At 35.9% G+C, this 12,722-nt stretch overlaps 1 protein-coding gene across 1 annotated transcript; it reads left to right on the forward strand.

The window, feature by feature from the left end:
- Nucleotides 1–5,703: 5,703 nt before the first annotated feature.
- On the forward strand, nucleotides 5,704–6,882 carry LOC107261311 (pentatricopeptide repeat-containing protein At4g22760). Its single transcript, XM_025157315.2, is given in 8 exon segments — nucleotides 5,704–5,806; nucleotides 5,809–6,153; nucleotides 6,156–6,340; nucleotides 6,343–6,505; nucleotides 6,508–6,671; nucleotides 6,673–6,708; nucleotides 6,710–6,739; nucleotides 6,742–6,882. Coding segments are annotated over 8 exon segments (1,152 nt in total). The 5' UTR covers nucleotides 5,704–5,718.
- The last annotated feature ends 5,840 nt before the right edge of the window (nucleotides 6,883–12,722 follow it).

Here is a 12,722-nt window from a genome sequence, read left to right on the forward strand (position 1 = left end):
TAGGCTCTGGGACAGCTTCAGGAAAAGATACAATTTTAGGATTTTTGTTACATTTGGAGTTACTTCACCACCAACCATTTTTGTCACTCTGATAAGGAAAAATGCAATTTTAGGATTTTGCTATATTTGGAGCTATTTTGTCGTCCTATAAACTGCTGCTCGAGTTGTCAGGTTTTATGTTTTTGTAAGAGAAGTAAAATCTTTTACCCATTTCAGGAATATATTGTAAATATAGAAAGATGCAATATTATAAATTATGCGACTTGGGTCCAAACACTCCAAAAATAAAGAAACTAAATTCCAATTGTATAAATGGAAGTGCAAGGTTCAACAAGTTGTTCTATAAAGCCAAAAGAATATCTGAAAAAATGCATGCATGGCATACAGCTAGTGGTAGACAATCCAAATCTGAACATCTTTTTAAAAGGATCCAAAGGATAAGGAAACAAATTGAAACGAAAAACCCTTATGTCCTAAACTTTTGGCTGCTGTTTACTGTTTAGGTTGCTGCTCTAATTTATAACTTTATCTTTTAACAGCCACATTGTTCGCGAATAATAAAAACCATCTCATTCTATGGTTATTAACAAGAAAAAAATGCACCATAATATAATAAAAAGAAAAGGGGAAATGGTGCGTGTGTTTTTGAATGAGAAAGATAAGCATATGGTTGTGCAGCAGTGATAAGTTGCCATCCAGATTTTGCATAAATTCTCTTTTTTCAATCATCACTCCTTTTTCTTCTGTTACTTTTCACATTTTGCCTTTCTTTGACTCCCACCCCAAATTGCTTTTGTACATTCCATGTCTAACATAGCTTTGTTTTTATGATCAAGAACAAGACTATCATATAATATTTTCGTCATATATATATGTATTTATATTGATTAATGTTTTCTCAGGCATGCTTAAGGGGTTAGCTTTGTTCACTTCAGGACCAATTGATTGCTTGTTGAAACATGAGATTTCATAGTCACATCCCGCATCAAATGTTTTCTCTTTTTAGCTTATATAATTAACCACATCAAATGCTTCTCAATTGTAATTTGAAAGTTTAACACATCAATTTCTAGTTGGAATCTCAGTCACAACATAATTAATAATTATAAAGTAAAAACCATTTTAATGCAAAATTCATATATACAAAACACAGAAAAATTGGATCAATAAACCAGCAGTGCTGCTGCATGATCATCACATATGGATCTTCTTTTTGACTAAATAGTTAGTGTATATTCACTTTTCAATGTCAGAGTCCTTTTTTTCACTATATAGTTAGGGTCCCATCAGGAATTAAAGGCTTAGCAGAAAGGAATAGAAATAAATAAATGAATTTGGTCCAATTGACAAAGAACAGGATCGTGTTTTGGACTGATAATTAGTAGAATTATTATGAGAAAAGACAATTAAGAAGCACGACTGGCATGATCATAAGTTTTCATCTTATTTTGCTAGCTTTGTAATTCTCTTTTCATCATTACTTGTTACACGCTAATCAGCATTTCTCTTATTCTTTTACTAATTCTCATTGGATACCTTTCACCCCAGCTAATCTTCAATGTATTATACCTATCTAATATTAGATTAATCATACAATCCATTATAACATTATATCTCATATCTCTCTCTCTCTATATATATATATGTCATCAACTAAAGCCAGTCTTTAAAGAGGAAAAAAAAATCAAAATTCGTTATCTTCTTAAACAAATTTTGATTCATAATATTAGAGTGGCCTCTTGAAGAATGGTAGATTATGGATTATACTGCTCTAATCAGAAATGATAATTTCCAATGACATCATGTAGGGTGGCTGAATAATGAAAAGGGTAAGAAAGATTTTCAATGGAAAGCAGGACCAGAGACTTTTCTTTCATATTCTTCATCCTTTTCAGTAAAAAAACATGATTGACTCAGAAAAGAATATATATATATATATATATATAAGAAAAGGAATTGCCTATCAAATCAAAACTTAATCTTGTGGTGGGGTCTTTCTCTATTTTTACACTTTAAATTTCTGCATGCAGCCATTGTACCCCACCATACATATCATAGCTAGCTTGATCAAATAATGACTTTTGCGGTGATGATGATCATGATGGATGTGATGCGAGCAAATCATTTGGCGTGTAGACTCTTCTGGTTTGCACTGCCAAAATCAAGTCTCCCCACACTGATCTTTTCTTACCATTTATGTTGAACTCGTGCTGCTGATTTAAGCTTGCCGTTGACCAATTTCTGAATATTGACTGGCATGACAGGTTAATATCTGAACCATAAAGATCATCATTGTTAATCTTCATTTTTTGTTCATAACTAATGAACTCGAACTAATTAAAGGAAAAAAAATCAGTTCTAACTGGCTTTGGTTTGGCCACATTGTAAATTATCAAATGTTAAATCCAAAAAGCTTATTTTGGAAAATGAATTAGTACTCAAAGATTGATATGTTTTCTTTTTTCTTTAAAACAAAAACAAAAACTAAAATGAGTAAATGTAATGTAATGAGGCTCAACATCAAAAATCAGCTTTTGTCAAATTATGATTTTGAGGAAACGAAAAGAAATAAACCTGAATTCTTATTTGTTTTGTAAAAAAAAAAAAAAAAACTCTTAAGAGTAAGGAACAAATAGACCTGTTTATGAAGAAGCACCAAAGTGCCGCAATGAGTTGCTATTCTTATTTGGCATACATTTTTCATCTGATAAAACAAAATGATTAAGAGAAGAATTGAATTTAGTGACAGAAGGCGATAAAATTTGTGTTGTTATTTAGATGATAATATTAGAAAACTACCATTCTTGAGAAGAAACATCAAACATGTCAAGTGATGAAGACGTGGATGGGGGCTGTAATGCATATTACAGTATTGACTTCCTTCCTCCGAGAACAGTCAATAAAGTAGGGGCAGGGCATGCCCATCATATTGTCATTTTGTAAGATTCAATCCATATCCACCAACTAAGCATTAGGCTATACAACCAACCAAAGATAAACTGAAGAGAAAACTAATGATTTTCTTTTATCAAGTCTGGCTATGCCTATACCATCACACTCAGATGAATTCTTTTAGTACCACACCGATAAACAGAACCACCAACTCACCATTCCTACGCTTTAAAACGCCGTAACACGACCAATTATTACAATTATGCACCTAATTCACATATATTCTCCTTTCCCAAACCACAGGTCATCTGAATCCAAGGAAAGAAACGCTCATCGGCTTTGGACTTTTGATATGTATATAGCGGGCCCTGGAATATTGGGCTTTGTGGTTTCCTAGCTTCTAAATTATTGATCCTATTGCATTTTTGCTTCTTTTCATCGCCAGCTGCTGCTTCTTCGCTTGGACTGAACTGCTATTTCTTTTTAATAGAAAGGAAAAATCTCTTTAATTAATAGAGATATGAAGCTTGCGAAGTGAAAAATAAAGACTGAAATATGAAGGTGTTCTTTAGTTTTCTTCAAGCTGTTGGACTTCTTGCTAATTGGCTCTTGAACGGGTTGTCGAAATCCTTCAAAATAAATTACTGATTTTCTTAAACTAATTTATAGAAAAAGTGAAACCAGGTCGAATCCCAAGAGAACCAATGTGAATAGATTCTCAAAGTAAAATAAAATGGGGGGTTTTGAATGTTTGAATCAAAATTATAAATAAGTAGAAAATAATGAAGGCTGAATATTAAAGTAAATAAAAATCAATATTAACAAATTTCCAATTCAAGAGTGCTGATTCCATCCAATTGTAATCATGATCATAGGCTAAAATATCAATTCTTCTATTCAAGTACTTAGTTTATTTATTCGAAAAAGCCGCAACAAGTGTAATTCTCCTAATATAATTGACTTGAACCCAACCTCTAAATCAAAACTTACCATTAGTCAACTGGGCACGATAGGTTCCATATCAATTTAATGATAACATTAAGAATAATGAGAATGACTAAATCAACATTAATTTAATTGAGATAACTGCAATTGAAATAACCTTGTTCCTTTATTTCCCTAGAGCCTATCATGCAAGCTATGTAATTGAATAAGCCGTAATCACACACACATGAGCCAGCTCCTTGCTACCATTAGTCAACTGGGCACGATAGGTTCCATATCAACTTAATGATAACATTAAGAATAATGAGAATGACTAAATCAACATTAATTTAATTGAGATAACTGCAATTGAAATAACCTTGTTCCTTTATTTCCCTAGAGCCTATCATGCAAGCTATGTAATTGAATAAGCCGTAATCACACACACATGAGCCAGCTCCTTGCTATTTGTGTCAATCGTTCATGACAATTACGAATCACAAACTCAAAGTTTAGCAATAGAAAAATCAATATCAAAGTTGAATCGTCAATTCAATCAATATCAATAATTCATAAATAATAAGAACAAGAAATAAAGAATACTTGAATTAAAGAAGAATTCTGTTAAGTTCAAAGCCTCACAAAATCACAATTGGAATTTATTCACTCTTGAATTAGAAACTAAAAACTTAGTCACTCATGGTGGAGTAAGAATTCACAAGAATTATAGAGAGTAGAAGAAGAATAAGAATATGAATATGAATATGAATATGAATTATTTAGCTCAAAGTATCTAGCCGTCCTTATATAGGAAGTAAAACCCTAAACCCTAATAGTAGAATTCTTATAAAAAAGAAATATGCTTCCTATTTAATCTTATCCCTATAAGAAAGGATAAGATTAAGAGTGATCTAAATAAATTAAAACCCTAAATACATGGAAGAAAGTTCTATTAATCTAACACTTCCAAAAATAAAGGAAATTAACTAGGGATAGGTCCACCACAAATTAATTTCTGAAAATTTCGAAGCTCTCTTTCACATCTTTTAGCAGCTCATGGGACGCAAGGCGTGGTCACGCCTTGTTGACAGTAATCTTCTGCACAGATTTCTGCACTTCCTCCAAAAGACTTTGTTTTTGACAAAATGATGACTAAAAACATGTTTTTAGGCTGGATTTTGCCCCATCCTTGATATTTCATCACCTAAGTCATAATTAACATAATTTCCATAATTAAGTACATTATTCAACCAAATCGCAAAGGAATTAAACACAATAAATATAACTATTTTTGACCTATCAGCTTTATTGTTTTTTTTGGCTTAGAGATGAATTCTATATTTGCCTGTGTTTTAATGCTTTTACATCGCTTGTTCTGGTTCTTTAAGCCATTGCAATTGGAGATTTAATCTTTCAAATGAAGGAAAAGAAAGTGAGAAGTTCCTTTTTATCTGTATTCCTCTGACATATCGATTGGTTCCTCAGTTGTGCCTTTCAATTGAAAGGAACGTGTTTTATTTCTACTGTAATTCTCAGGCATCTGTTTGTAAGAACTGTTGCCAATGGACTCAGCTAGAAATGCTTATTAGGAGATGGGTGATTGATTTGAATATTAGCTACCAGATTTTGTTTCTGCTATTATTTTCATCCTTTTTACACACTCTTTTTAATTTTTGAAATTTTTCGCAGGATCATTACGCTCACTGATTTATTCCAGTCCATTCTTGCATGTTCACCTTCGCAGAGGAGAGACACACGTCCTTGTCATTTTCCCTTTGGAGCAAAAGGTTTGAACCCAATTGCTTCTATTTTTAGAATGATGAGCATGCCACTTAGATTGTACAACCAAAAGACTGAAAACTACCACAACTCTGCACAGAAATTTTCAACCTTGTCATCAGGATGTTGGTTGCTCGACTAACAACCATGTTGAATAACTACCGGATTGCTAATCAGGCGAAACAAATTCATCATTGTTGTCAACAGTCCAAATAAACTTGTTGCCTCTCTTGGTTCGCCAAATACTTCTCTTCTCTCTGCTTTCAGTACTCTACAATTATTACCGGATATGTCCTGAATTTGCTTTACCATTTGCAAAATATCCAGATGCCTTCTCATGGGGTTGCACGGTTCGATATTTCTCTCAGCAGGGCCAATTCAAGGAAGCCTTGTCTATCTACCTTCAAATGGTTGGACAAGGACAGTGTCCAAGCACATATGCCTTAAGAGCATGCACTAGGATTGCACATAAGATGGGAGAAGTGTCAATTCATGCTCAAACTTATAAATATGGATTTTGTGGTTGCGTTTACGTACAATTTGATGACAGTGAAGAAAAATGTGGTTTCGTGGCATTTCATCTGGGCATTTGAAATTAGGGAATGTGCTAGAGGCTAAGACAGATGTTTCCTGGAACTCAAAGGTATCAGGGTATGCAAGTAGTGGAGATATGGACCAGGTTTGCTTTTTATTCCAACAGATGCCACAGAGAAATAATTCTTCTTAGACTGCAAAAATTAGTGGGTAGTCTACTTGATTCAATGCCCCACAAAAAATAACATTTCCTGGGTTACTATGATTGCTGGGTACTCGAAATATGGCAATGTTAAGTTTGCTTGGGAACTATTTAATCGGTTGACTGAGAAAGATCTGCTCTCAGTTAACGCCATGATATCTTGCATCGCTCAAAATAACCGAAGGAGGCCCTTCAGCTGTTCAATGAGATGCTTAAAGCTAAAGATAATGTCCAATCAGATGAAATGATTTTGGCAAGTCTTGTATCAATTTGTTCAGAATTCGGGGACATGAGGCTTGGATCATGGATTGAATCATAAATAAAGAATGCCGGGATCGATTTTTGATGATTATTTGGCCACTGCATTAATTGACCTTTTATGTAAAGTGTGGGAACATTGATAAAGCATATATGACCAATTTCATGGCCTGAAGAAAAAGGATGCGGTTGCCTATAGCGCAGTAATCCTGAAATGTGGCATATATTGGAAGGTTGCTGATGCCATAAAATTGTTTACAGCAATTGTTGAAGCCCAAACAGAAACAATTTGAGCCACTTTTTACTCGACTATTTACTGCATATAACCATGCTGATTTGGCTACCGATGCTTTAAATCCATGGAGCACTACCAACTTTTCCCTTCGAGTACAATCATGGTTGATCTTTGGGAAACCTGTGAGCTGGTAAAAAGAGGTTTGGGGTGATGAGATTGAAAGAAAATCATAATGTACGTCATCAAAAGAAGCTTAACCTAAAAATAAAAGAAAGGTGACTATTTATACTCTAACATGGAAAAGACTATACTACCCTTACAATAAATATTTAATTACAGTGTTTAACATTCTCCCTCAAACTCCCGATGCGATAACAACAAGCATCGAAAGTTTGTCAGATAAAAAATGAAAAGTGAAGCAATTAGACTTTTCGTAAATAAGTCCGCAAGCTGTAAGGAAGAAGAAACAAAAGGCAAAGTCAAGGTGCCATTCTGAAGATGATGACGGGTAATATGACAGTCGATTTCGATATGCTTGGTCCGTTCGTGAAAGACTGAATTGTGTGCAATCTGAATAGCGCTCTTATTATCACAATGTAAAGGAGTTGGTTGCCACAGAAAGACACCCATATCAGCAAGCAACCATTGCAACCAAACTATTTCATAAGTAGTAGAAGCCATAGCGCGATATTCAGCCTCCGTTGAGGATCGAGAAATGATGTCCTGCTTCTTACTTTTCCAAAAGATAAGGGAATCACCTAAAAAGATACAAAATTCAATAGTTGATTTGCGGTCAGTGGGATCACCAGCCCAATCAGCATCAGAGTAAGCACATAACTCTAAAGATGAAGCAGATGAAAATAGAAGAGTCTGAAACTGAGTCCCGCGAAGGTATCTCAAAATGCGAAGAACAGCAGGCCAATGAACTGTAGTAGGAGAAGTAACAAACTGACTGACTATATGAACAGCATATGCAATATCAGAGCGAGTGATAGTAAGATAAACCAAACTTCCAACAACAGTCCAATATAGACTCGGATCCGGCAATAGAGAACCATCAGAAGCAGAATAACGAGCATTGAGCTCAATTGGAGTAGCAACAGTCTTATTATCAGAAAGGCGAGCACGCTCAAAAATATCAGAAATGTACTTAGATTGAGAAAGAAGATACCCTTTTGGAGAAGAAGCAACTTCAATACCCAAGAAGTAACGAAGGGAACCCAAGTCCTTCATAGCAAAACAACGAGTCAGTTCGGACTTTAACAGACTAATCCCGACAATATCATCACCTGTAATAATCATATCATCAACATATAGAGAGAGCAAAATTCGACCAGCCGAAGTACATTTGATAAACAGTGCAGAGTCATGGTGGCTAGGATGAAAACCAAGTGAAGTAATTACAGCAGAGAACTTCTCAAACCAAGCGCGAGGAGCCTGTTTGAGACCATAAAGAGCCTTTCTAAGTCTGCAGACTTCACTAGGATGATGATCAAGACCAGGAGGAGGGACCATATAAACTTCTTCATGAAGATCGCCATTCAAAAAGGCATTTTTGACATCCATTTGAGTTATATCCCAACGGCGAATGGAAGCAACAGCAATAAGAGTTCGAACTGTAGTTATTTTAGCAACGGGAGAAAAAGTCTCTTCATAATCCATACCATATTCTTGAGAATAACCTTTAGCCACTAAACGAGCTTTATACCTTTCAATAGAACCATCAGACTTAGTTTTAATCTTGTAGACCCAACGAGAACCAATAACACGTTTACCTGCAGGAAGGAAAACTAAATCCCAAGTATGGGTTTGGTGAAGAGCAGTTAACTCCTCAGCCATGGCACGCTGCCAAAGAGGATCAAGAATGGCTTCTTTGAAAGATGAAGGTTCAGAAAGACGATGAATAGAAGCGAGAAAGGAAATAAATGAACTCGAATAACAAGAATAATCAAAATCAGGTTGTTTAGTGGACTTACGATTGCGTACAAGATAGCGAGGTACGATAGTATCCGCAGTCTCAGGAGATGATTGGGCGGAGTGTGTAGTAGAGGAGCCAATAGAGGTGTCAGGAATATCAGCAGAGGATAGCTCATCAACATCAGTAGCAAAAGGGTCAATATGGATAAGATCAGACATAGATATATGGTGAGGACGGTCAGGAATTGTAAAATAAGGAATATGTTCAAGAAAAATAACATGACGGGAAACATATAATTTATGACTGACTGGATCAAAACAACGATACCCTTTTTGACCTGTACCATAACCAAGAAAGACACATATAGTAGATCGAGATGATAGCTTATTGCGTTCAACATGAGGAAGAAGAACAAAACATGTAGAACCAAAAACACGAAGAGAAGTATAATCTGGCGGACGGCCATACAATCTTTCATAGGGAGACAAGCCAGAATTATAAGAAATAGGAATTCTGTTAATTAAATGAACAGAAGTAAGAACTCCTTCCCCCCAAAATTCACTAGGAACACTAGCGGACAACAAGAGTGATCGTGCAGTCTCTAGAATGTGCCTATGTTTTCTCTCAACAACTCCATTTTGTTCAGGAGTATCAGTGTAATAAGTTTGGTAAATTGTACCATCCAAAGTAAGTAGATCCTTAAAAGTATGAGAAGTATACTCTCCCCCCAAATCACATCTAAAACATTTGATAACAGCTGAATGTTGGATTTTTACAAGAGATCGGAACTCATTATAAATGCCAAAAAAGTCTGAACGACGTTTCATAAGATAAACCCAACAATAACGAGTGCAATCATCAATAAAAGATACATAATAGCGAGAACCTCCTTTTGTAGAAACAGGAGAGGGTCCCCATACATCAGAATGAATAAGATCAAAAGGAGAGACAGATATAGTAGTGCTTTTAGGAAAAGGCAATGCATTAAACTTGGCTAGTTTACAACCACTACAATCAGAAATATCATGAGTTTTCAAATTTTCTAAAGCTCCTGTAGAAACTAAAAATTTTAAACGAGACACAGAGACATGACCAAGGCGAGAGTGCCACAAATAAAACACAAATGAAGAGGGATTCAAACGAAAGGATGACAAATTTATACCAGGAACAACAGCCGCAGTGTGAGGAGTTTTGAGTTGATCCAATACATAAAGTCCTCCTTCTCTATGGCCGATCCCAATCACTTTCTGAGACTGTGGATCCTGAACAAAACAAGTAGAAGAAGAAAATGAGACTGAGCATCCAGTATCACAAATCTGACCAACAGAAGCAAGATTCAAAGCAAGACTAGGAATGTGATAGACATTAGATAAAGATAGAGAAGGCGTAATAACCAAACCAACACCTTGCAATGGCATAGGTGTACCACTAGCACTCATAACAGGAACTGAAACTTTAGGGGTTAGAGAAGTAAATGATGATAAATTAGGTGACATATGGTTTGAAGCACCAGAATCTAAAATCCAGGAGGAAGGTGATATACCTGAAGGACTAGATGACAGACCTACTTGAGAGGAAGCAGACATGGCATGAGGCTGAGAAGCACGGAACTGCTGAAACTGCTCAATTAGTGATGGGTCTAAGGAGGAGGTTGACAAGGCATTGTGAGGACGAGGTAGAAGAGGAGGTCCATTATGGGGAGGCGGTGATCGATACGACCACTTATGAGACTGTTGTTGCTGCTGTTGATGAAACTGTTGTTGTTTTCCTCCGCCCAATTTCGGACACTGAGATTTCCAATGACCTTTTTGCTTGCAAAACCCACATTCATCACGAGCAACAGATCCATATGGCCTGAACTGAGATTTAGAGTTTGATCGAGGAGGCATGGCAAAAAGAGATGGAGTAGAAGCTGGAGAAACCTCTTTTACAACCGAGGACTTCAAACGAATTTCTTCAGCTAAAAGTTCACTAATAACAGAATCAACAGAAGGCAGTGGATGACGATGCAGAATAGACCCACGAAGTCCCTCAAACTCATCACGAAGGGCTATTAAAAACTGTACCAATCTCTGCTCCTCTCTTCATACAATATAAGGCCCAAAGGATCGTGAATTCAAGAGGTTCGCGAGAGCCAATCGATCCCACAAATCCTGTCATAGCATCATAGAATTCCGAATACTCATACTTTTCCCCAAGAGCATGAATGTCGGACTCCAACCGGTATTGCTTTGCAAAATTAGACTGTGTATACAGTCTAGCTAGGTGATCCCAAACCTCCTTAGCCGTCTCATATTTTGCTAATTGGGTGCCTATCGAATGCTTAACAGAATTATTGATCCAAGTAATAATTTTTGAATTATAAACTTCCCATTTATCCAATAATGCCACATCATCTTGAGGCTTAATATAAGCACCCGAAATATATCCCCACTTTTGTTTCCCTTTCAAGAAATCTTTCATCACGTAGCTCCAATATGCATAATTCTTACCATCCAACTGAACACTAACTGCTTGAAGCGAATCATCTCTAGCTTCAAATGCATACGAATGCATAAAAGAAAGGAAAATTCAACAGAAATTAACAACAATCAATTACTCCAAAGAAGGGGCAACAAATATACTTTTACAAATTGCTTATGTGCCATAACCATTTATCAATATGAAACCACAATATATAATTTTCCACCAAGCAAATAAATTTAAGCCACAACCCCTATCAACAAATCCAACCTTAAGGAATTTTGTCGAGCAGGTGGCATGCCAACATCATTGTTTGCTGCAACTATCTTTAACAATATTCTCATCTTTACAAGAATTTCATCCGAAACCAACACGCCACGAACAGCAGCAGTCTGCACAACAGATTGAACAGGGGAGTTTTGTCGAGCAGGTGGCGTGCAAAGTGGAAATGCCGACGCACAACAGCAACGCACACAGCACAAGAAGTAGAAGCACGCAGCAAAGAAGAGGAAGAACAAGCAGACGTCGAGGATGGAAAACACAGCAGCAACGCACACAACACAAGAAGTAGAAGCACGCAGCAAAGAAGAGGAAGAACGAGCAGATGTCGAGGCTGTTTCTGATTGCAAAACAATTAAGCTCTGATACCATGATAAGATTGAAAGAAAATCATAATGTACATCATCAAAAGAACCTTAACCTAAAAATAAAGGAAAGATGACTATTTATACTCTAACATGGAAAAGACTATACTACCCTTACAATAAATATTTAATTACAGTGTTTGAGGCGCTTTACTACTTGTCTGCAGGGTACCTGGCAATAAGGAGATTGGGGAGACTGCAGCTCCACGTTGCTTTAAGTTGGAACCTACCACAACTGGTCGTTAGTCTCTTCTTGCCAACATTTTAAGCTTCTGTTGGGAGGTGGGATGATGCCAGGAAAATGATAAAAATTATGAAACATAAGAAACTGGCCAGGATATACTTCAAATCAATCTCATGCTAGAATCCTTGCCATGTTTAATGGGCTACTAGACTTTGACTAATAAATTCTTTTACATTCCAAGTGTTTATTCAAACTCTCCCTATTATTTATTCGGCCATAAACATTCTTAACAAGGGCGAGGAGAAAGCGGGGCCTCTCGTTAAAATATTATTCTTCCCTTTCATTTCAACTAATGTTAGTCTCTTAACATAGTATTTTGCTGTCAATTTTAGCGAGTGTATTATTCTTTATTCTGTTCTTCTTTTTTCTTTTCTTTTCCTTTTTCTAATAACATTTAATAATAAAAAAATTTACGGAGGAACTGCCGAAGAAAATGGAATTTTTGTTCTTATTCTATGGATAAACTATTCTACATGTCTTTCAAAATGAATATATAGGGAAATAATAATTTACTTATTATAAGATAGAGAAGTGGGTCAACTATATAAACCGAAACCCAAAGTTGTTAAAGAGATATAATATGTTGGGCAGACAATTGAGATAAGAGTATATTAAAATACAGCCCTGAA

This window comes from Ricinus communis, chromosome 5 (genome assembly GCF_019578655.1).
Source record: "Ricinus communis isolate WT05 ecotype wild-type chromosome 5, ASM1957865v1, whole genome shotgun sequence".
Taxonomy (NCBI): domain Eukaryota; kingdom Viridiplantae; phylum Streptophyta; class Magnoliopsida; order Malpighiales; family Euphorbiaceae; genus Ricinus; species Ricinus communis.